This window comes from Coregonus clupeaformis, chromosome 19 (genome assembly GCF_020615455.1).
Source record: "Coregonus clupeaformis isolate EN_2021a chromosome 19, ASM2061545v1, whole genome shotgun sequence".
NCBI lineage: Eukaryota > Metazoa > Chordata > Actinopteri > Salmoniformes > Salmonidae > Coregonus > Coregonus clupeaformis.
The window spans coordinates 45,308,095-45,334,651 of record NC_059210.1 but is presented as its reverse complement, the minus strand read 5'-3'; the positions used below and the strand labels follow the sequence as shown (position 1 = coordinate 45,334,651).

Here is a 26,557-nt window from a genome sequence, read left to right as displayed (position 1 = left end):
TTGTCTTGCCCATTCACACTCTGAATGGCACACATAAACAATCCATGTCTCAATTGTCTCAAGGTTTAGTAATCCTTCTTTAACCTGTCTTCTCCCCTTCATCTAAACAGTTTGAAGTGAATTTAACAGGTGACATCAATAAGGGATCATAGCTTTCACCTGGATTCACCTGGTCAGTCTACGTATGTCAAGGAAAGAGCAGAAAGAGGGGTAGAAAGTGCCCCATGAAATAACACCATATATAGATTCTACAGACCCTAGTGAATAATCCCAACTCCATTTTTACTTCGGCACCTAAAAAAGTTTTCTCTCTAAGCCAATATGTAATTTATAGGCCTATAGTGTATTGCATTGGGGGCCATGGAGTTGGTGAAGTAGAAAGTGTTGCTGGGCATATAAACCTCAGTCCCCCATGAAATAACACCATATATAGATTCTACAGACCCTAGTGAATACTCCCAACCCCACTTTTACTTCGGCATCTAGAATAATTTTCTCTCTATAAGGCAAAAAAATAAAGGGAACACTTAAACAACACAATGTAACTCCAAGTCAATCACACTTCTGTGAAATCAAACTGTCCACTTAGGAAGCAACACTGATTGACAATAAATTTCACATGCTGTTGTGCAAATGGAATAGACAACAGGTGGAAATTATAGGCAATTAGCAAGACACCCCCAATAAAGGACTGGTTTTGCAGCTGGTGACCACAGACCACTTCTCAGTTCCTATGCTTCCTGGCTGATGTTTTGGTCACTTTTGAATGCTGGCGGTGCTTTCACTCTAGTGGTAGCATGAGACGGAGTCTACAACCCACACAAGTGGCTCAGGTAGTGTAGCACATCCAGGATGGCACATCAATGCGAGCTGTGGCAAGAAGGTTTGCTGTGTTTGTCAGCGTAGTGTCCAGAGCATGGAGGCGCTACCAGGAGACAGGCCAGTACATCAGGAGACGTGGAGGAGGCCGTAGGAGGGCAACAACCCAGCAGCAGGACTGCTACCTCCGCCTTTGTGCAAGGAGGAGCAGGAGGAGCACTGCCAGAGCCCTGCAAAATGACCACCAGCAGGCCACGAATGTGCATGTGTCTGCTCAAATGGTCAGAAACAGACTCCATGAGGGTGGTATGAGGGCCCGACGTCCACAGGTGGGGGTTGTGCTTACAGCCCAACACCGTGCAGGACGTTTGGCATTTGCCAGAGAACACCAAGATTGGCAAATTCGCCACTGGCGCCCTGTGCTCTTCACAGATGAAAGCAGGTTCACACTGAGCACGTGACAGACGTGACAGAGTCTGGAGACGCCGTGGAGAACATTCTGCTGCCTGCAACATCCTCCAGCATGACCGGTTTGGCGGTAGGTCAGTCATGGTGTGGGGTGGCATTTCTTTGGGGGGCCGCACAGCCCTCCATGTGCTCGCCAGAGGTAGCCTGACTGCCATTAGGTACCGAGATGAGATCCTCAGACCCCTTGTGAGACCATATGCTGGTGCGGTTGGCCCTGGGTTCCTCCTAATGCAAGACAATGCTAGACCTCATGTGGCTGGAGTGTGTCAGCAGTTCCTGCAAGAGGAAGGCATTGATGCTATGGACTGGCCCGCCCGTTCCCCAGACCTGAATCCAATTGAGAACATCTGGGACATCATGTCTCGCTCCATGCACCAACGCCACGTTGCACCACAGACTGTCCAGGAGTTGGTGGATGCTTTAGTCCAGGTCTGGGAAGAGATCCCTCAGGAGACCATCCGCCACCTCATCAGGAGCATGCCCAGGCGTTGTAGGGAGGTCATACAGGCATGTGGAGGCCACACACACTACTGAGCCTCATTTTGACTTGTTTTAAGGACATTACATCAAAGTTGGATCAGCCTGTAGTGTGGTTTTCCACTTTAATTTTGAGGGTGACTCCAAATCCAGACCTCCATGGGTTGATAAATTTGATTTCCATTGATCATTTTTGTGTGATTTTGTTGTCAGCACATTCAACTATGTAAAGAAAAAAGTATTTAATAAGATTATTTCATTCATTCAGATCTAGGATGTGTTATTTTAGTGTTCCCTTTATTTTTTTGAGCAGTGTATATATAATTGTATATACAGTGTATTGCATTGGGGGCATTTATTTTACCTTGGAACATGTTTTAAACCCCAAATGTAATGGAAATATCACTTAAATATTAACAAATATTAATTATTGATAATATTTAGATTTATTTTAATTTATCATGAATAAATACAGGTTAATAATGACACTCCTACTATTACGTGGGGGACTTTTATTGTGAACGTTTCCGAAATTCCGTGACCCGGAAGTACTGCTTTAGTGTTGCTGATGAGACGCTGACGCTGGTCAAATCCAGGAGGAAGCAGAGATATAAAGTACTGTATCTCTGGAGGAAGTATTTGACGGGTGCATGAATTAATCTACCGAGGCGAAATTACCACAGATAGAAGAAGGAGCTAGCTACTAACACGGTTAGTTATAAATATCTTTGCCATTACTCTCCAGCCTTCAAGGTGGACGTCTCACCAGTGGTACAGTACCCTTTCATCCCCGTTTTATTTATGTTAGATAGCTGGCTAGCTAGCTACTGTAACGTACGTTAGTTCGTTTTGGTTGAAGTTTGAAAACTAACTAACGATAGCTAACTGTTACTGCATAATTTACACACTATCAGTTTTTACTAACTAGCTAGCTATGTCTGATCATTGAAGTTAATTTAGCTAGCTAACTGAATCTGACAGCGAGTTGGGACTGAATTTATTCTGAACTACAACCAGACAAGTTAAACTGCGATGCAGTCGGGCCAAAATGTGATGGAGTGTCACAGCGAAGGGGCGCTTGGCAAATCTGACAAGACGGCGACTTTGAGATACATTCCCACTCTGAAGACGGAGGACACTGGTCCAACCGTGGATAATAAAAAGGTTGGGGACACCGTGGTCATCAATGAGAGCAACCTCGCGGCGCCGAGTCCCCGTGGAGCAAATGGTGATGACGACTCAGAAGCGGAGTCGTACCGGGATGGGCGGACAGAGGAGGTGGACAGGGATACGAAAGGCAGAGCGTTCGCCTGGTGCCGAGACTTCCTCTCCGGGTCATGGAAAAGCATTCCCGAGGCAGATTTTCAGATCAGCATTGTCAGGTAATCTGTGATGCGGACTGAAAGATCAGGGTCTTTTTCTCACACAGGCAAATAATAATCTCTCCCTTTCTGTCTGTCTCTCTGAAACACACACTAAAAATAACGCCACACTCTCTGACATAACTTTATGAATATCCTGTATGATATTGTACTATGCTCCACTCTGTCCACGTTAGCACATATGAAAGTGACAGTCCAATGTCCAACTTCTCTCTCTCGCTCTCTCTGTTTGTCTGCAGTGGTGGACTCAGCAACCTGCTGTTCATGTGCAGTCTGCCAGACCATGCCCACACTATTGGAGATGAACCTCGCAGGGTCCTGTTGCGAGTGTATGGGGCCATCCTACAGGTCAGCCACCTTAAGTCGATAATTGTTCCAGATGGCTAATGTAGTTTGTCAAGCTATAGCCTAGATTTCGTTTGCCTGTGCCTGTTCACATTGAAATGACTGGGAACTTATAATCACATAAATAAATCAGACTGATACTAGCTTTCTGGAACACAGTCTGAATTAAAGCATTGCAAAAACTTGCCTAGTTTCCTTACAAGCCAGAATGTTGAATACAATTACAGTTGAACTTAATCTACCAGTTGTCTGTGCGTTTGGTCGTTGTTTGGGTTGACGTTTGAGAAAAAAATATCCACCGGAAAGTATTATTAAACCGACTTTTCAAAACGCTGGTACTGCCGTCAAGATTTCTATCACCTGGCACATGCGCAAAACCATGTAAACACCTGCAAAACTTGGTTAGTATGCATGCATCGCGTGCATCTACTTCCATCTCACTGTGCCTTAGGTGATGAGCAAACAAATTGTGATTGCTAGGGGTGTGCCGATCTCATCATATTCGTAATCATATCTGTTCTGTTTTATCACACTTGATATTCGTAATTGGATTGACTCTTAATCGGAAAACCCGGAAGTGCGCTTTAAATGCCGGTAAAGCCTATACTTCAAGGGCACATTACTGCGCTATCACTCAGAGCGCATCTCAAAGCACATTGTTAAAAGCTAAGAAATGATACTGACAGCTGAAAATGCACATGATTTACTTCCTTAGTCCTATTCAATTATCAACGAAATAGGCTAATAAATGGCTGGCTGCTGCTGCCTGCATTTATTCCAGACAGATTTAAGTAATTCGCTTGCCCCATATATTGTTCCACTTTCGAGAGGAGCAAACTTTTCTTTCCTGAGGGGGGAGAGGGAGCAGCGGAGAGGCTGCCTCTCCAAAAAGGGGACACTGTCTTCCAGCTGATGGCGTGAACTCGAGTCGCACTTTATGTAATAATTCTGACTCATGAACCAATTCATGTTGTTACTAGGGCTGCTGCAGTGACTGTATTACTGCCACACCAGCAGTCATGAGTCATGACCACAGTAAAATTCCACTTGACTGTTGAGTCATGGTATCTCCTCTTATGCACTCTAGACATGTGTTGGTAGTACCCAACTCGCGGATGAATGGCATGACAATGGCCCTCAGGATATTGTCACGGTATCTCTGTGCAGCATATGCCTGCCCATACCATAGCCCAACTGCCATGGGGCACTCTGTTCATAACACAAACAGTGCGCCCACATGACGCCATACACGTGGTCTGCGGTTGTGAGGTCGGTTGGACTTACTGCAAAATTCTATAAAACAGCTTTGGAGGTGGCTTATGGTAGAGAAATGAACATTAAATTCTCTGGCAACAGCTCTGGTGCACATTCCTGCAGTCAGAATGCCAATTGCATGCTCCCTTAAAACTTGAGACATCTGTGGCATTGTGTTGTGTGACAAAACTGCACATTTTAGAGGGGCCTTTTATTGTCCCCAGCACAAGGTGTACCTGTGTAATGATCATGTTGTTTAATCAGCCTCTTAATATGCCACACCTGTCAGGTGGATGAATTGTGTTGGCAATTGAGAAATGCTCACTAACACGGATGTAAATAAATTTGTGCACAAAATTTAAGAGAAATAAGCATTTTTTTCAGCTCATGAAACATGGGACCAACTATTTACATGTTGCGTTTATATTTTTGTTATACATGCATACATACACTGAGTGTACAAAACATTAGGGACACCTGCGCTTTCACGACATAGACTGAACATGTGAAAGCTATGATCCCTTATTGATGTCTCCTGTTAAATCCACTTCAATCAGTGTAAATGAAGGGGAGGAGACGGGTTAAAGAAGGATCTTTAAGCCTTGAGACAGATTGTGTATGTCTGCCATTCAGAGGATGAATGGGCAAGACAAAATATTTAAGTGCCTTTGAACAGGGTATGGTAGTAGGTAAATAAGAATAGAATACGTTTCTAAATTAGTTTGGATGCTACCATGATTACGGCTAATCCTGAATTAATCGTGAGTAATGATGAATGAGAACGTTAGAGGCATAAATATCATACCCCCCCAAAAAATACTTACCTCCCCTGTTATTGTCATGGTGAGCGGTTAGCATGTCCTGGGAATATTATATTTGTGCGTCTAACTTTACCACTCATCATTATTCATGATCAATTCTTAATTACAATAAAAATGACTCCAAAATGACACAATACATTATTTACCATTAATTTCTATTGGGCACAAAATAATCTGAAACCAAAACAAACAGCAAACCCAACAAATTTGTAGCGTCACAAGCTTGATGTAGTCATTGTGTGCTATGACTATGGGACCAAATACTTACAGTGGGGAAAAAAATTATTTAGTCAGCCACCAATTGTGCAAGTTCTCCCACTTAAAAAGATGAGAGAGGCCTGTAATTTTCATCATAGGTACACGTCAACTATGACAGACAAATTGAGAATTTTTTCCAGAAAATCACATTGTAGGATTTTTTATGAATTTATTTGCAAATTATGGTGGAAAATAAGTATTTGGTCACCTACAAACAAGCAAGATTTCTGGCTCTCACAGACCTGTAACTTCTTCTTTAAGAGGCTCCTCTGTCCTCCACCCGTTAGCTGTATTAATGGCACCTGTTTGAACTTGTTATCAGTATAAAAGACACCTGTCCACAACCTCAAACAGTCACACTCCAAACTCGACTATGGCCAAGACCAAAAGAGCTGTCAAAGGACACCAGAAACAAAATTGTAGACCTGCACCAGGCTGGGAAGACTGAATCTGCAATAGGTAAGCAGCTTGGTTTGAAGAAATCAACTGTGGGAGCAATTATTAGGAAATGGAAGACATACAAGACCACTGATAATCTCCCCCCGATCTGGGGCTCCACGCAAGATCTCACCCCGTGGGGTCAAAATGATCACAAGAACGGTGAGCAAAAATCCCAGAACCACACGGGGGACCTAGTGAATGACCTGCAGAGAGCTGGGACCAAAGTAACAAAGCCTACCATCAGTAACACACTACGCCGCCAGGGACTCAAGTCCTGCAGTGCCAGACGTGTCCCCCTGCTTAAGCCAGTACATGTCCAGGCCCGTCTGAAGTTTGCTAGAGTGCATTTGGATGATCCAGAAGAGGATTGGGAGAATGTCTAATGGTCAGATGAAACCAAAATATAACTTTTTGGTAAAAACTCATCTCGTCGTGTTTGGAGGACAAAGAATGCTGAGTTGCATCCAAAGAACACCATACCTACTGTGAAGCATGGGGGTGGAAACATCATGCTTTGGGGCTGTTTTTCTGCAAAGGGACCAGGACGACTGATCCGTGTAAAGGAAAGAATGAATGGGGCCATGTATCGTGAGATTTTGAGTGAAAACCTCCTTCCATCAGCAAGGGCATTGAAGATGAAACGTGGCTGGGTCTTTCAGCATGACAATGATCCCAAACACACCGCCCGGGCAACGAAGGATTGGCTTCGTAAGAAGCATTTCAAGGTCCTGGAGTGGCCTAGCCAGTCTCCAGATCTCAACCCCATAGAAAATCTTTGGAGGGAGTTGAAAGTCTGTGTTGCCCAGCGACAGCCCCAAAACATCACTGCTCTAGAGGAGATCTGCATGGAGGAATGGGCCAAAATACCAGCAACAGTGTGTGAAAACCTTGTGAAGACTTACAGAAAACGTTTGACCTGTGTCATTGCCAACAAAGGGTATATAACAAAGTATTGAGAAACTTTTGTTATTGACCAAATACTTATTTTCCACCATAATTTGCAAATAAATCCATAAAAAATCCTACAATGTGATTTTCTGGATTTTTTTTCTCATTTTGTCTGTCATAGTTGACGTGTACCTATGATGAAAATTACAGGCCTCTCTCATCTTTTTAAGTGGGAGAACTTGCACAATTGGTGGCTGACTAAATACTTTTTTTCCCCACTGTAACTTTGTACTACTTTAATACACATATAAGTGAATTTGTGCGAATACTTTTGGTCCCCTAAAATGGGGGGACTATGTACAGAAAGTGCTGCAATTTCTAAATGATTCACCCGATATGGATGGAAATACCCTTGAATCAAAGCTGACAGTCTGCACTTACAGAGCCAAAACAAAAAGTGTCACTGTCCCAATACTTTTGGAGCTCACTGTATTGGAACATCGAATCGCAATAAAATCACAGTATTGAATCGCAATACATATAGAATCGTGATATGTATAGAATCGCAATACATATAGAATCGTGATATGTATAGAATCGTGATATGTATAGAATCGCAATACATATAGAATCGTGATATGTATAGAATCGCAATACATATTGTATCGACACCTAAGAATCGTGATAATATCGTGAGGTCCCTGGCAATTCCCAGCCCTAGAATATTTAGACGAAGAATAGACAATGTGCAAGTGACGTCATACTTCTGGGGTCATGTCCCGGCTCTTTTGAATGTGCTTCAAGATTATATAATCAAATTCATGAAAACGTGGTCATTTAAGATACAGTACCAGTCAAAAGTTTGGACACTTTATTTTTACTATTTTCTACATTGTAGAATAATAGTGAAGACATCAAAACTATGAAATAACACATATGGAATCATGTAGTAACCAAAAAACTGTTAAACAAATCAAAATATATTTTATATTTGAGATTCTTCAAATAGCCACCCTTTGCTTTGACAGCTTTGCACACTCTTGGCATTCTCTCAACCAGCTTCACCTGGAATGCTTTTCCAACAGTCTTGAAGGAGTTCCCACATAAGCTGAGCACTTGTTGGCTGCTTTTCCTTCACTCTGCGGTCCGACTCATCCCAAACTATCTTAATTGAGTTAAGATTGGGGGATTGTGGAGGCCAGGTCATCTGATGCAGCACTCCATCACTCTCTTTCTTGGTAAAATAGCACTTACACAGCCTGGAGGTGTGTTGGGTCATTGTCCTGTTGAAAAACAAATTATAGTCCCACTAAGCCCAAACCAGATGGGATTGCGTATCACTGCAGAATGCTGTGGTAGCCATGCTAGTTAAGTGTGCCTTGAATTTTAATTAAATCAAAGACAGTGTCACCAGCAAAGCACCCCTCACCATAGCACCACCTCCTACATGCTTTACTGTGGGAACTACACATACGTAGATCATCCGTTCACCAACACCGCGTCTCACAAAGACACAGCGGTTGGAACCAAAAATCTCACATTTTGACTCCAGACCAAAGGACACATTTCCACCGGTTTAATGTCCATTGCTCATGTTTCTTGGCCCAAGCAGGTCTCTTCTTCTTATTGGTGTCCTTTAGTAGTGGTTTCTTTGCAGCAATTCGACCATGGCCTGATTCACACAGTCCCCTCTAAACAGTTGCTGTTGAGATGTCTGTGACTTGAGCTCTGTGAAGCATTTATTTGGGCTGCAATTTCTGAGGCTGGTAACTCTGTAACTCTAATGAACTTATCCTCTGCAACAGAGGTAACTCTGGGTTTTCCATTCCTGTGGCGGTCCTCATGAGAGCCAGTTTTATCATAGAGCTTGATGGTTTTTGCGACTGCACTTGAAGAAACTTTCAAAGTTCTTAAAATGTTCCGTATTGACTGACCTTCATGTCTTAAAGTAATGATGGACTGTCATTTCTCTTTGCTTATTTGAGCTGTTCTTGCCATAATATGGACTTAGTCTTTTACCAAATAGGGCTATCTTCTGTATACCCCCCCCTCCCTACCTTGTCACAACAACTGATTGGCTCAAACGCATTAAGAAGGAAATAAATTCCACAAATTAACTTTTAAGAAGGCATACCTGTTAATTGAAATGCATTAAAATCAAATCAAATGTTATTTACCACATGCACCAAATACAACAGGGGTAGACCTTACAGTTAAATGCTTACTTACAAGCCCTTAACCAACAATGCAGTTTATAAGAAAAGAAGAAAACACATAAAAAAATTATAAATCATTAAAGAGCAGCAGTAAAATAAAATAACAGTAGGGAGGCTATATACAGGGGGTACCGGTACAGAGTCGGTGTGCGGGGGCACCGGTTATGAGGTGATTACCTCATGAAGCTGGTTGAAAGAATGCTAAGAGTGTGCAAAGCTGTCATCAAGGCAAAGGGTGACTATTTGAAGAATATCAAATATAAAATATATTTTGATTTGTTTAACACTTCTTTGGTTACTACATGATTCCATATGTGTTATTTCATAGTTTTGATGTCTTCACTATTATTCTACAATGTAAAAATAAAGAAAAACCCTTGAATGAGTAGGTGTGTCCAAACTTTTTAATTTTTCACGGCAATGTATATACACTACCTGTATTTGCCCCTTTTCAGATTTTTGCATATTTTTGATACTGAATGTTATCATATCTTCAACCAAAACCTAATATTAGATCAAGGGGACCTGAGTTTTAAATAAAATACAAATATATACTTATTTTATTTAATTTACAAAGTTATGCAACACCCAATTCCCCTGTGTGATAAAGTAATTGCCCCCTTACACGCATTACTGGTTGTGCCACCTTTATCTAGCTGCAATGACTGCAACCAAATGCTTCCTGTAGTTGTTGATCAGTCTCACATCGCTGTGGAGGAATTTTGGCCCACTCCTGCGTGCAGAACTGCTTTAACTCAGTGACATTTGCAGATTTTCAAGCATGAGCTGATCGTTTCAAGTGCTGCCACAATTTCTCAATTGGGATTAGGTCTGGACTTTGACTAGGCCATTCCAAAACTTAAAATGTGTTGCTTTTTAACCACTTGATTGTGTGTTTTGGATCATTGTCTTGCTGCATGACCCAGCTGCGCTTCAGCTTCAGCTCACAGACGGATGGCCTGACATTCTCATGTAGAATTCTCTGATACAGAGCAGAATTCATTGTTCCTTCTATTAAGGCAGGTCGTCCAGGTCCTGAGGCAACAAAGCATCCCCAAACCATCACACTACAACTACCATGCTTGACCATTGGTAGAGGTTCTTACTGTGGAATGCAGTGTTTGGTTTTCGCCACACATAATGGGACCTATCTCGTCCAAAAGGTTGAATGAAGTTTGCCAAGAAGCACCTGGATGATCATCAAGACTCTTGGAAGAATGTTCTATGGACAAATGAGTCAAAAGTATAACTTTTCTTGCATTTGGTTGGAGTCATTGCAGCTAAAGGTGGCACAACCAGTTATTAAGTGTAAGGGGGCAATTACTTTTTCACACGGGGGCATTGGGTGTTGCATAACTTTGTTTTATGAAATAAGTATGTAATTGTTGTTTTATTTGTTCACTCAGGTTCCCTTTATCTAAAATTAGGTTTTGGTTGAAGAGCTGATAACGTTCACTTTCAAAAATATGCAAAAGTAGAGAATTTGAAAGGGGGCAAAAACTTTTTCACAGTACTGCCTTGTGAAAGTACAGTGCCTTCTGAAAGTATTCAAACCCTTTACTTTTTCCATATTTTGTTAAGTTACAGCCTTATTCTAAAATGGATTAAATGAATAAAAAATCTTCAGCAATCTACACACTACCCCATATTGACAAAGCTTTTTAGAAATGTTAGGAAATTTAGTAAAAATTTAAAACAGAAATACCTTATTTATATAAGTATTCAGACCCTTTGCTATGAGACTCGAAATTGAGCTCAGGTGCATCTTGTTTCCATTGATCATCCTTGAGATGTTTCTACAACTTGATTGGAGTCCATCTGTGGTAAATTCAATTGATTGGACATGATTTGGAAAGGCACACAACTGTCTATAAGGTCCCACAGTTGACCATGCATGTCAGAGCAAAAACCAAGCCATGAAGTCGAAGGAATTGTCTGTAGAGCTCCGAGACAGGATTGTGTCGAGGCACAGATCAGGGGAAGGGTACCAAAAAATGCCTGCAGCATTGAAGGTCCGTAAGTGGCATCCATCATTCTTAAGTGGAAGTTTGGAACCACCAAGACTCTTCCTAGAGCTGGTAGCCCGGCCAAACTAAGCAATCGGGGGAGAAGGGCCCTGATCAGGGAGGTGACCAAGAACCTGATGGTCACTCTGACAGCGCTCTAGAGTTCCTCTCTGGAGATGGGAGAACCTTCCAGAAGGACAACCATCTCTGCAGCACTCCACCAATCAGGCCTTCATGGTAGAGTCACCAGACGGAAGCCACTCCTCAGTAAAAGGCACATGACCGCATGCTGGGCGTTTAGCAAAGGGCACCTAAAAACTCAGACCATGAGAAACAAGATTCTCTGGTCTGATGAAACCAAGATTGAACTCTTTGGCCTGAATGCCAAGCGTCACGTCTGGAAGGAAACCTGGCACCATCCTTACGGTGAAGAATGGTGGTGGCAGCATCATGCTGTGGGGATGTTTTTCAGCTGCAGGGACTGGGAGACTAGTCAGGATCGAGGCAAAGATGAACGGAGCAAAGTACAGAGAGATCCTTGATGAAAACCTGCTCCAGAGCGCTCAGGACCTCAGTCTGGGGCAAAGGTTCACCTTCCAACAGGACAACGATCCTAAGCGCACAGCCAAGATAACGCAGGAGTGGCTTCGGATCAAGTCTCTGAATGCCTTGAGTGGCCCAACCAGAGCCCGGACTTGAACCCGATCGAACATCTCTGGAGAAACCTGAAAATAGCTCTGCAGCAACGCTCCGCATCCAACCTGACAGAGCTTGAGAGGATCTGCAGAGAAGAATGGGAGAAACTCCCCAAATACAGGTGTGCCAAGCGTGTAGCGTCATACCCAAGAAGACTTTGATGCTGTAATCGCTGCCAAAGGTGCTTCAACAAAGTACTGAGTAAAGGGTCTGAATACTTATGTAAATGTAATATTTCTGTTTTTTATTTTTAATACATTTGCAAAAATGTCAACCTGTTTTTGCTTTGTCATTATGGGGTATTGTGTGTAGATTGATGAGGGGGGAAATAATTGTATTTTTGAATAAGGCTGTAACGTAACAAAATATGAACGTCAAGGGGTCTGAATACTTTCCGAAGGCACTGTATAAAATTATATTCTTATTATTTATGTATTGATTTAGCCAGACCTGATGCCTTTTATCAAAATATTTGACGCTCATTAAGTAAGACAAGTTGCCGAAAGTTAGAAAAGTCTAATTTGGACTACATCTCCTGCTGCTTTGATAGCATGCCAGAGCGTGCCTGCTCAGGACTTGGTAAGAACCCATTCGTTACAGGCCATTTGTGTTTTATATTGGAATACGCAGTTTTTTTTTTACAGAACGTTGGCAGCCAATACTTTAAAAAAATGTTTGATTGTGGACCGGCGAGCTGTCAAAAGATTTGTAGTTCATGCCTGTAGATCTAATGAAACAGATTAAACTTTTCGACTTCGTACTACTTCTTGGCCGTCAAATATGGCAAATGTTAAGTTAATTCACTTGAAAACACGTTTAAACAATTTAATATATACAGTGGGGAGAACAAGTAATAATAATAATAATATGCCATTTAGCAGACGCTTTTATCCAAAGCGACTTACAGTCATATTTGATACACTGCCGATTTTGCAGGTTTTCCTACTTACAAAGCATGTAGAGGTCTGTAATTTTTATCATAGGTACACTTCAATCACATTGTATGATTTTTAAGTAATTAATTTGCATTTTATTGTATGACATAAGTATTTGATCACCTACCAACCAGTAAGAATTCCGGCTCTCACAGACCTGTTAGTTTTTCTTTAAGAAGCCCTCCTGTTCTCCACTCATTACCTGTATTAACTGCACCTGTTTGAACTCGTTACCTGTATAACAGACACCTGTCCACACACTCAATCAAACAGACTCCAACCTCTCCACAATGGCCAATACCATAGAGCTGTGTAAGGACTTCAGGGATAAAATTGTAGACCTGCACAAGGCTGGGATGGGCTACAGGACAATAGGCAAGCAGCTTGGTGAGAAGGCAACAACTGTTGGCGCAATTATTAGAAAATGGAAGAAGTTCAAGATGACGGTCAATCACCCTCGGTCTGGGACTCCATGCAAGATCTCACCTCGTGGGGCATCAATGATCATGAGGAAGGTGAGGGATCAGCCCAGAACTACACGGCAGGACCTGGTCAATGACCTGAAGAGAGCTGGGACCACAGTCTCAAAGAAAACCATTAGAAACACACTACGCCGTCATGGATTAAAATCCTGCAGCGCCACGCAAGGTCCCCCCTGCTCAAGCCAGCGCATGTCCAGGCCCGTCTGAAGTTTGCCAATGACCATCTGGATGATCCAGAGGAGGAATGGGAGAAGGGCATGTGGTCTGATGAGACAAAAATAGAGCTTTTTGGCCTAAACTCCACTCGCCGTGTTTGGAGGAAGAAGAAGGATGAGTACAACCCCAAGAACACCATCCCAACCGTGAAGCATGGAGGTGGAAACAATTCTTTGGGGATGCTTTTCTGCAAAGGGGACAGGACGACTGCACCGTATTGAGGGGAGGATGGATAGGGCCATGTATCGCGAGATCTTGGCCAACAACCTCCTTCCCTCAGTAAGTGCATTGAAGATGGGTCGTGGCTGGGTCTTCCAGCATGACAACGACCCGAAACACACAGCCAGGGCAACTAAGGAGTGGCTCCATAAGGAGCATCTCAAGGTCCTGGAGTGGCCTAGCCGGTCTCCAGACCTGAACCCAATAGAAAATCTTTGGAGGGAGCTGAAAGTCCGTATTGCCCAGCGACAGCCCCAAAACCTGAATGATCTGGAGAAGGTCTGTATGGAGGAGTGGGCCAAAATCCCTGCTGCAGTGTGTGCAAACCTGGTCAAGACCTACAGGAAACGTATGATCTCTGTAATTGCAAACAAAGGTTTCTGTACCAAATATTAAGTTCTGCTTTTCTGAAATACTTATGTCATGCAATAAAATGCAAATTAATTACTTAAAAATCATACAATGTGATTTTCTGGATTTTTGTTTTAGATTCCGTCTCTCACAGTTGAAGTGTACCTATGATAAAAATTACAGACCTCTACATGCTTTGTAAGTAGGAAAACCTGCAAAATCGGCAGTGTATCAAATACTTGTTCTCCCCACTGTATCTTAAATGGTCGCATTTTCATGACTTTGATGATGCAAATTTGAGGCTCATTCTTAGCCTACAAAACAAGGAATACAGAAATAAAGTTGACGTGTCACTTGCACATCGTATTATAATAAAATAATGCCATTGCGTTTATTCAAAGCAACTTAGTCATGATGTGTGCATACATTTTACATATGAGTAATCCCGGGAATCGAACCCACTATCCTGGTGTTGCAAGTGCCATGCTCCACCAACTGAGCTACAGAGGACCACATAATCATGTGGTCACATGAGCTAAGAATTAACACATTCCACATACAATATGTACATTGTAGATCTACACAAGATGAGAAGTCCTGTGTTGAGATCAGTCATGTAGAGCTGACAGATGGATAGATATTGTCTGTTTTTCTCATATTTGCTTTATGTACAAAAAAATGCGATAGGAAAGGATTCATTACAGAAAGAGACATGGCATAGGCTAGACCTAACATCAAACAGATGAATGTTATGTACTCAATATTACACAGTCCCTGAACAGAACATCATCAGTCCTCATCAGCAGCCCATGAAATGGTCTCTGACTCATCTCTTCTGTGTGTGTGTGTGTGTGTGTGTGTGTGTGTGTGTGTGTGTGTGTGTGTGTGTGTGTGTGTGTGTGTGTGTGTGTGTGTGTGTGTGTGTGTGTGTGTGTGTGTGTGTGTGTGTGTGTGTGAGAGAACAGGGAGTGGATTCTCTGGTCCTGGAGAGTGTGATGTTTGCCATCCTGGCGGAGAGAGCACTGGGGCCACGGCTCTATGGAATCTTCCCTGAGGGACGCCTGGAACAGTACCTGCCGGTACGCGCACACACAAGAATAATAAAACCAAGAGAAAATATTATAATAGCCAGACATTGCAACTTTTGTTGTGTGCTACGTAGTCACACGTTCATAACTGGTATTCATAGCTGACTTTGAAAAGTATTTTAATAAAGTACGACTGGAATTTATATATAAATGCCTGGAATATTTCAATTTTGGAGAATCTATTATACAATGGGTTGAAGTTATGTATAGTAACCCAAGGTGTAAAATATTAAATAATGGCTACTGTCAGAGTAAAACAAGGTTGTCCACTATCGGCATATCTATTTATTATGGCCATCGAAATGTTAGTTATTAAAATCAGATCCAACAATATTAAGGGGCTAAAATTCCAGGGCTTAAAAACAAAGGTGTCATGGTACGCTGATGATTCATGTTTTCTTTTAAATCCACAATCTGGATCCCTCCACAGCCTCATAGAGGATGTAGATACTTTTTCTAACCTCTCTGGATTACAACCAAATGTTGTTAAGTGTACTATATTACGTATTAGATCACTAGAAAATACAACTTTGACATTACTGTGTAGTTTACCAATAACATGGTCTGACGGTGATGTGGACATATTCGGTATTCCTATCCCGAAAGAAATGATCTCACTACAATACATTTTAATAGAAAGTTAGCAAAAATAGATAAGATCTTGCTACAGTGGAAAGGAAAATGCCTGTCTATTTGTGGAAAAATCACTCTGATTTAACTCTTTAGTCATATCCCAGTTTACCTATTTCCTTATGGCCTTGCCTACACCTAGCGACTCGTGTTTTTTAAATATATGAGCAAAAAATATTCAATATTATTTGGAACGGCAAGCCAGACAAAATTAAACTAGCCTATATATATACAGTCATGGCCAAAATTGTTGGCACCCCTGAAATTTTTCCAGAAAATGAAGTATTTCTCACAGAAAAGTATTGAAATTACACATGTTTTGCTATGCACATGTTTATTTCCTTTGTGTGTATTGGAATAACACAAAAAAAACAGGAAAAAAGCCAATTTGACATAATTTCACACAAAACTCAAAAAATGGGCCGGACAAAATGATTGGCACCCTTAACTTAATATTTAGTTGCACACCCTTTGGAAAAAATAACTGAAATCAGTCGCTTCCTATAACCATCAATAAGCTTCTTACACCTCTCACCTGGAATTTTGGACCACTCTTCTTTTGCAAACTGCTCCAGGTCTCTCATATTGGATGGGTGCCTTTTCCCAACAGCAATTTTAAGATCTCTCCACAGGTGTTCAATGGGATTAAGATCTGGACTCATTGCTGGCCACTTCAGAACTCTCCAGCGCTTTGTTGCCATCCATTTCTGGGTGCTTTTTGAAGTATGTTTGGGGTCATTGTCCTGCTGGAAGACCCATGATCTCGGACGCAAACCCAGCTTTCTGACACTGGGCCCCTACATTGCGACCCAAAATCCTTTGGTAATCCTCAGATTTCATGATGCCTTGCACACAGTCAAGGCACCCAGTGCCAGAGGCAGCAAAACAACCCCAAAACATCTTTGAACCTCCACCATATTTGACTGTAGGTACTGTGTTCTTTTCTTTGAAGGCTTCATTACATTTTCGGTAAACAGTAGAACGATGTGCTTTACCAAAAAGCTCTATCTTGGTCTCATCTGTCCATAAGACGTTCTCCCAGAAGGAATTTGGCTTACTCATGTACATTTTGGCAAACTGTAGTCTTGCTTTTTTATGTCTCTGTGTCAGCAGTGGGGTCCTCCTGGGTCTCCTGCCATAGCGTTTCATTTCATTCAAATTTCGACGTATAGTTCGCGCTGACACTGATGCACCCTGAGCCTGCAGGACAGCTTGAATTTCTTTGGAACTTGTTTGGGGCTGCTTATCCACCATCCGGACTATCCTGCGTTGCAACCTTTCATCAATTTTTCTCTTCCGTCCACGTCCAGGGAGATTAGCTACAGTGCCATGGGTTGCAAACTTCTTGATCATGTTGCGCACTGTGGACAAAGGAACATCTAGATCTCTGGAGATGGACTTGTAACCTTGAGATTGTTGATATTTTTCCACAATTTTGGTTCTCAAGTCCTCAGACAGTTCTCTTTTCCTCTTTCTGTTCTCCATGCTTAGTGTGGCACACACAGAAACACAATGCAAAGACTGAGTCAACTTCTCTCCTTTTTATCTGCTTTCAGGTGTGATTTTTAGATTGCCCACACCTGTTACTTGCCCCAGGTGAGTTTAAAGGAGCATCACATGCTTGGAACAAACTTATTTATCCACAATTTTGAAAGGGTGCCAATAACTTTGTCCGGCCCATTTTTTTAGTTTTGTGTGAAATTATGTCAAATTTGCTTTTTTCCTGTTTTTTTTTGTGTTATTCCAATACACACAAAGGAAATAAACATGTGCATAGCAAAACATGTGTAATTTCAATACTTTTCTGTGAGAAATACTTCATTTTCTGGAAAAATTTCAGGGGTGCCAACAATTTTGGCCATGACTGTATATATATATATATATATATATATATATATATATATATATATATATATATATATATATAATAAATAAATATAAATTTCGGAGGGCAGAAATTGTTAAATATTAAAGCAATAGACCTCTCACTAAAGATTTCAGTCATACAAAAGTTATACTTAAATCCAAACTGGTTCTCTAGTAGATTAGTAAGAATGTCTCACCCCTTGTTCAAGAATGGCCTTTGTCCCTTTATTCAGATTACAACCTCTCACTTTCGGTTATTTGAAAGTAAAATAATCTAAAAAATATTGCTATTCTTAAAACAAGCCATATAAAATTGCTTGCAATTTCAGTTTAATCCACCAGGAAAAATGTAAGAAATGTATGATCTTTGTAAATGATATCATAAATAGAACTGGTGGAGTTATGTCACACATACAGCTAACAAAAATCTATGGAAATGTCTGCTCTACCCAAAATTACAACCAACTAATTGCAACATTACCGCAAAAATGGAAGAGGCAATTGGAAGGTGGAAAAAGTATGGAGCTTGTCTGTCGGCCCTGCATTAAAGAAAATGCTTACAGAAAGTTGTGATAAATAAAAAAGAATAGCAGTTTCATTTAAGGACCAAAAAATTGACACCTGTGCCATATAGATTGCAAAACAGTTGGGAAGACATTTTCGATGTACCGATTCCATGGCACATGGTTTATGAGCTGAAGCACAAAACGACGCCAGATTATTATACAAAGTTCTTGCAAACAATACAATGTTATATAAATGGGGGATACAACCATCCCAGCGCTGCAGATTTTGCTGTGAAAAGACAGAATCACCAGATAATTTGCTTTGGTACTGTCCATATGTAGCTTGTTCTTGGTCACAGGTTCAGGAAGTGAGCTAACTCTGCAAATGGCACTGCTGGGTGATTTGAAAAGTCATAGTCAATCGATCAATAGTATAATACTTTTAGCAACAAATTTTTATTTTATGTACAATCTGTAGAAACTATGGGAATACAAAGGTTCAGAACTTTTGTCAAACATCATAGCACAGTTTTTAAAAAGTATGGCAAATAGAAATCAAAACTGGATGGTGTTTCGGAAAGTATTCAGACCCCTTGACTTTTTCCACATTTTGTTACGGTACAGCCTTATTCTAAAATTGATTAAAATAATTTATTTCCTCATCAATCTACACACAATACCCCATAATGCCAAAGCGAAAACAGGTTTTTAGATTTTTTTGCAAATGTATTTAATATAAAAAACAGATACCTTATTTAAATAAGTATTCAGACCCTTTGCTATGAGACTTGAAATTGAGCTCAGGTGCATCCTGTTTCCATTGATCATCCTTGAGATGTTTCTACAACTTGATTGGAGTCCACCTGTGGTAAATCCAATTGATTGGACATGATTTGGAAAGGCACACACCTGTTTTATATAAGGTACCACAGTTGACAGTGCATGTCAGAGCAAAGACCAAGCCATGAGGTCGAAGGAATTGTCCATAGAGCTCCGAGACAGGATTGTGTCGAAGCACAGATCTGGGGAATGGTACCAAAACATTGATGCAGCATTGAAGGTTCCCAAGAACACAGTGGCTGCCATCATTCTTAAATGGAAGATGTTTGGAACCACCCAAGACTCTTCCTAGAGCTGGCCGCCTGGTCAAACTGAGCTCCAGATTTCCTCTTTGGAGATGGGAGAACCTTCCAGAAGGACAACCATCTCTGCAGCACTCCACCAATCAGGCCTTTATGGTAGTGGCCAGACGGAAGCCACTCCTCAGTAAAAGGCACACGACAGGCCGCTGGAGTTTGCCAAAAGGCACCTAAAGACTCTCAGACCATGAGAAACAAGATTCTCTGGTCTGATGAATCCATTAGGGGAACATAAAAAAGGAAAATATATACAGTACCAGTCAAACGTTTGGACACACCTAGTCATTCAAGGGTGCAAAGCTGTCATCAAGGCAAAGGGTGGCTATTTGAAGAAACTCAAATATAAAATGTAACACTTTTTTCGTTACTACATTATTTCATAGTTTTGATGTCTTCACTATTATTATATATAAAGAAAAACCCTTGAATGAGTAGGTGTGTCCAAACTTTGGACTGGTAGTGTATATACACCAATAATACAACTTATGAATGCGTCATGAGTTTAGTTCAACTGTAGTACCCTATCAGAACCCCAAATAAAATATTTCTTTACACCATTGTTTATAAACAATGTAATTGTAAACAAACACTGTATACCCTCGAAACATGGTTAAAACTATAATCTCATGAATGGTCAGTCCTTGCATCTGTACCTCTGTCTATGAATTTAAGGGTGGTTACATTTCTCCAGCCCCATCCCTTAGCTGTTTACCAAATTTGTGGTGGGAATACCCCTTTGTTATTGTTTGCACTGCAGAGTGCCCCTTTAAAAACAGTAGCTGTTAGTTTAACAATGTACAATATTAGTTACCACCTGAGCATCGCTATATTGATCAATCAGTTTGAAATGGAATCCATTCGCGAGTGCTTCCAGAATGCATGATGTTGACAGGTCTTCTCTCTCTGACCATCATGTTACATGTCCTTTCTACTTTCTGGCAAAGCCCCAAATAGCTTTGACATTTGCAAACTGTCCGTTTCAATCGTGTTTGAAAGTATCTCTCTGCATATGTGTTTTTCACTAGTCACTGTGAGCTAAATAGACACATACTGTATACAGACTCACTTTCACATTCCATGTTTAGAGAGAAATGTCTGCATATCCAATTTTGTCTTATGGATATTTTACCGCGCACACACAGACATACGCACTTGTCATACACTACCGTTCAAAAGTTTGGGGTCACTTAGAAATTTCCTTGTTTTCGATAGAAAAGCAATTTTTCTCTGACACTGCCCAATGTTTTGCGGGTACTATTTAATTAAGCTGCCAGTTGAGGACCTGTGAGGCGTCTGTTTCTCAAACTAGACACTCTAATGTATTTGTCCTCTTGCTCAGTTGTGCACCGGGGCCTCCCACTCCTCTTTCTATTCTGGTTAGAGGCAGTTTTCGCTGTTCTGTGAAGGGAGTAGTACACAGCGTTGTATGAGATCTTCATTTTCTTGGCAATTTCTGGCATGGAATAGCCTTCATTTCTCAGAACAAGAATAGACTGACGAGTTTCAGAAGAAAGTTATTTGTTTCTGGCCATTTTGATCCTGTAATCGAACCCACAATTGCTGATGCTCCAGATACTCAACTAGTCTCAAGAAGGCCAGTTTTATTGCTTCTTTAATCAGCACAACAGTTTTCAGCTGTGCTAACATAATTGCAAAAGGGTTTTCTAATGATCAATTAGCCTTTTAAAATTATAAACTTGGAATAGCAAACACAACGTGCCATTGGAACACAGGACTGATGGTTGCTGATAATGGGCCTCTGTACGCCTATGTAGATATTCCATAAAAAATCAGCCGTTTCCAGCTACATTTTACATTTTGGTCATTTAGCAGACGCTCTTATCCAGAGCGACTTACAGTTAGTGAGTGCATACAATTTTCATACTGGCCCCCCATGGGAATCGAACCCACAACCCTGTCGTTGCAAGCGCCATGCTTTACCAACTGAGCTACAGGAGGGCCATTTACAACATTAACAATGTCTACATTGTATTTCTGATCAATTTGATGTTATTTTAATGGACAAAAAAATTGCTTTTCTTTCGAAAACAAGGACATTTCTAAGTGACCCCAAACTTTTGAACGGTAGTGTAGGTATGCATTAAAATGTATGCAAACTCAAATATCGAACACAACGTACAGGTTGACAATAACAGACATATCACAATTTACAGTTTCAAGTTAGCATCTTTGTACTGATTGAGGGGGGACAACCGGAGCTGGGATTTACGACTGGCGAGTGCACCTTTTCCATAAAGGTCCAGACCTTTGGGCAGATGTATCAGAAAAGTCCCATACATTTTAACAGTGACTGTGAGTGTAAAGTCCTGTGTCTTTGTCCTAATCTCCCAGAGCAACCGTTTGCGTACAGAGCAGCTCTTTGTTCCGGAACTGTCTGCTGAGATAGCCTCAAAGATGGCCCGCTTCCACAGGATGGACATGCCCTTTAACAAGGAACCCAAGTGGCTGTTCGGGACCATAGGCAGGTAAGGTAGGATAGGACTGCTCTCTCTAAGTCAAAGCCTACACCAAGTATTGACTGAGGAGTACTGTAAAAATTTGAATTTGATGTAACCGTTTGCAAGTAGTACTTTTCATCAGCTTTTCATAATGCTCTGTCTGGTGTTGTCTCAGGTACATGGATCAGGTGATGAACTTGAAGTTTGCCCGCGAGGCTCACGTCAAGAAATACAACAAGCTGATTAAGTACGACCTCCCGGCAGAGCTGGAGAGTCTCCGGTGAGTTAGGAGATGCTGGGGAAGGGCATGGCTGGAATGGACAATGATCTGGCAGGGGAGATGTCTGGGAATGGCAAGGCAATGGGAGGAGAGGAGGTGGAAATGGCTGGGGACAATAATGCTATGGCAGGGGAGCTAAAGGAAAAAAACAGGAATGTTTAGGGAAGGCAGGAGCGTTGGGACATCCACGTCACAATAGACCTCTCTCTTTCTCTCCACCACACACACATAAAGACACACACACATCATACACAACATGAACTATCTCTTTCACATCCACAAACATGTTACTCTCTCTAATAAATATGTAGTGTTCTCTCTGCAGCCTGTTAGAAAGTTGACCTCTCCCCCAGTGCCTTTCTCTGACACTGCCCAATCAGGAGACTGTAGCTTCCTGTGACCCTACACACACACACACACACACACACACACACAGACCAGCAGTGTGTGTGCCCCATAGAGATAGTTAGAGAAGGAAGCAACTTTGTATCTGGCTTATTATGCGTCTGTCAGAGCATGGGCAGCGCCATGGAGGCCATCTCCATTTTGAAGTAGTCCATTTTCTTCTACTACTTCTATGAGTTGGTAAACCAACTGAAAGGGTGCATACTGCCACCTGAGGGGTATACTATGTACCAGGTTTGAGGAGTTAGTGAGGTAACATTGGTCAACTCTGAGTTCAACTCAAGATAACCGGTCATACGAAATGGCTCACCTTTTAGCCAGGTACATTTCAACATTTATCCTGAATGAAGTGTCTGAGCCATGAGTTGAGGACTAATGAAATCAGATACCTTCCCCTCTGGCAAAGATTGCATCATCATCCCCTTCATTTGAGGAAGACGACTGATCAAATATTTTATTAATAAAATAAAAAATCACATTACACATTTAGTAATAACCATTTGCTTTCCAAACTGTACATTTTTTGCACGATTGTACTTAGACATTAGCAAAAGGCAAACTGACAGCCACAACCAACCATAGACATATAATTATAGATGGCAGTTTCCATTCAACTCAAGACTGGCAGCCTTTGCTAGTGTACCCATGAGTTTAACAGTCAAATGAAGGTTCCAAAACCCTTCTATGGATTATATGTCTATGACCACAACACAATAAGATGTTCCAAAGATAGAAGAAGGAGCAATAGGAGTGGGAAAAAGGTGCTCATTGTTTGATAAGCACACCAAAGACGGCATTAACAATAAATAAGGACGGCACATAAAAGCCTATTTTACACCATAGCCTGCTGAATTAGCAAAATAACTTTTCTTTAATTTTGATATCTGCACAAATGAAAATGTGGCACTGACTCGCCCATGGATTGACGTTTCAGCATTGTCTCAATGAAGAGTTTGGCGTTTGACTAGCCATGTGCGACATGCACGTGCAGTTACAAGCCTGATAGAGTTAGCGGCAGCCGGAAAAGCAATATCCACCGTCGTAGTACAGATGAAGCCTGACCTGGAATGTGAAGCTAACTGAAGCTGGCTAGCTTTATAAAAGCCTGAGTAGATCTAGCTTGCTTTGTAGTACACCACTCTGGAGTGTGTTGTTTGAACAGGTATAAAGCAAAGGTTGGAAATGTACTGCCGTTATGGAATGTTCGTTCACAAGTATAATGAATTGGCTGATCCTTCCTAATGACCTGGATGGAATTATTTGATCCTTCCGTAACCCATAGGAAGTCGAGTAAAATACTTCAAAATGTTGAAAGTCTTCAATGGCTCTGCCCATGCTCAAACGTGCTTTTGGGCACTAGAGATGTCTATCTAAGTCTATGGTGTGCCCTTACTGTCTGGCAGCCAGTCCCCTACACACCTCAAGGTCGCCTGATCTAATAATAATGATAGATCACATTCATATAGTTTTCTACTACGTCAAGGTGCTTTCAGTCAACCAGTCACATTTTATCACATGCTTAACAGCAACCTGGACCAATATTATACACATCTGTACAGCTTTGTTATATCATTAGTGACTCATGGTGTATCTACATGTCAATGTAGTAGCTACTAATTGCTTTGTAATAGTTTAGTTGTAGAGTTACTGTAAGTGTTACCACATACAGTGCCCGCCGTAATTATTGGGACAGTGACCATTTTTTGTTGTTGTTTTGGCTCTGTACTCCAGCACTTTGGATTGTAAATTATACATTATTAAAAAATATCATACCCCCCAAAAAATGCTAACCTCCCCTGTTATTGTAATGGTGAGAGGTTAACATGTCTTGAGGGTATGATATTTGTGCGTCTAACATTCTCACTCATCATTCATTCAGGACTATCTGTAATCATGGTAGCATCCACATTAATGTAGAAGTGTTTAGAAACATATTCTATTCTTATTTACAATAAAAGTGACTCCAACATGACACAATACATTATTTACCATTCATTTCTATTGGGTACAAAATAATGTCAAACGCAACCAAAACAAACAGCAAATGCATCCAACAAGTTTGTAGAGTCATAAGCTTGATGTAGTCATTGCGTGCTAGGAATATGGGACTAAATACTAAACTTTTGCCTACTTGAATACTACACACACAAGTGAATTTGTCCCAATACTTTTAGTCTCCTAAAATTGGGGACTATGTACAAAAAGTGCTGTAATATCTAAACGGATAAAAAATACCCCAAAATGAAAGCTGAGAGTGCACTTTAACCTCATAGTCATTGTATCATTTCAAATCCAAAGTGCTGGAGTACAGAGCCAAAACAACAAAAAATATGTTACTGTCCCAATACTTACGGAGGGGACTGTATCTACACCTACAGCCACAGCCACGGTTGCCTAATGTTAGTGTGGTTGAGACTATCTTCTGTATATCTACCTGTGATTATATCAGGAGCATAGATCAACATATCTTACAGGACCTGCATTCTGAACATGGCTGCTCAATCACAAATATCACAATCACGTATTTCTCTCCCTGTCAGGGATTTGCTCAGTTACAACCTTCATTTCCTATTGAGCTACCCTTGGAGAGTCAGAGAGAGGCATGCAGGACATGCCATTATTGCACAATCCCACTAAATAGTTACTACCCTGCTATGCCATGGTGTCCAGTACTCACTGCTTCCCCGTAACTACTCTACCATCATGATCATGTGCTTGAAATAGTGAAGGGAGTAATCGGGTCTTCCATATAGTAAAGGGAATGTGTGTTATGTAATTCCGTAGTCTCTTTGTCTCCAATAAAACATATATTTTTAAATATTGTACAGGGTGATAACATAAATAATGAGCTGTTGAAATGTACCATAACCTCTGCCCCTTAAAGTTCACTGAAAGTTGAAGTGTGTACATAATATATTAATGTCATGTTCTCATGAGATAAAACAGTTCTCTCTCTCTGACAGCGTGTTGTTGGCAGCGACCCCATCTCCAGTGGTGTTCTGTCATAATGATGTGCAAGAAGGTAAAGGTCTATCTTTGTGCTCTCTTCCCTTCACTCTCTCTACCCATCTCTCTCTCTCTCTCTCCCCTCATTGTCTTTCTCTCTCCCCTCTAACCATATTAACTTTAAACCTCCCACCTCTAATTTGGGCTGCTTGACCCTCCCCCTGACTCAACAGTGGATGTCCGTCACTTCCTGCAAGGACAGGATATTACATAAGTTCGAGAAAGAAGGGGTGGAGGGTATCTATTTTTAGAGACTGATCACATTCGTATGCAACATACCCTCAGGCAAGTCAACCAATAGAGTAGATGGTAGAGGTGGTGGCCGTAGATTGCCTATGTATACTTACAGTTGACTCCTGAAGTGCACATCAGGACACACTCTGAATGTACAGTGCTATTGAACTCTCGAGGGGGAAGTGGGAGTGTTGTAACCTCCTGTCTCTCGTCCTCAGGTAACATTTTGATGCTGGAGGACAGAGACCGCACCTCCTCTGGGAAACTCATGCTCATAGACTTTGAGTACAGCAGCTACAACTACAGGTAAAGGCCTTTGTATACATAAACACTCAATTAAAACTACAGGTAAAAGGGTTATAACCACACACACTCAGCTACAACTACACAGGAATGCTTATAGCCCCATATACTGTACATCAATTACATTTACAGTTTAGTCATTTAGCAGACGCGCTTATCCAATGCAACTTACAGGAGCAATTAGGGTTAAGTGCCTTGCTCAAGGACACATCAACACATTTTTCACCTAGTCGGCTCCAAGATTCGAACCAGCGACCTTTCGGTTACTGACCCAATGCTATTAACCACTAGGCTACCTGCCGCCAATCAAAGGCACAAACAGCTTGGTGGTAACAGCATTGATTAAAGTATGTCTCTACAAGTAAAA

At 41.3% G+C, this 26,557-nt stretch overlaps 1 protein-coding gene across 1 annotated transcript in view; it reads left to right on the top strand.

Moving 5' to 3' along the window:
• Nucleotides 1-2,336: 2,336 nt before the first annotated feature.
• The window catches only part of LOC121531979 (choline/ethanolamine kinase), a 29,622-nt gene continuing 5,401 nt past the window's right edge, over nt 2,337-26,557 (top strand). Inside the window, exons 1-8 of the mRNA XM_041837603.2 lie at nt 2,337-2,535; nt 2,782-3,146; nt 3,386-3,494; nt 15,240-15,353; nt 21,856-21,989; nt 22,138-22,242; nt 25,611-25,669; nt 26,106-26,193. Coding sequence (XP_041693537.2) covers nt 2,797-3,146; nt 3,386-3,494; nt 15,240-15,353; nt 21,856-21,989; nt 22,138-22,242; nt 25,611-25,669; nt 26,106-26,193 — 959 coding nt within the window. The 5' untranslated portion in view covers nt 2,337-2,535; nt 2,782-2,796. The remainder of the gene's footprint in view (nt 2,536-2,781; nt 3,147-3,385; nt 3,495-15,239; nt 15,354-21,855; nt 21,990-22,137; nt 22,243-25,610; nt 25,670-26,105; nt 26,194-26,557) is intronic.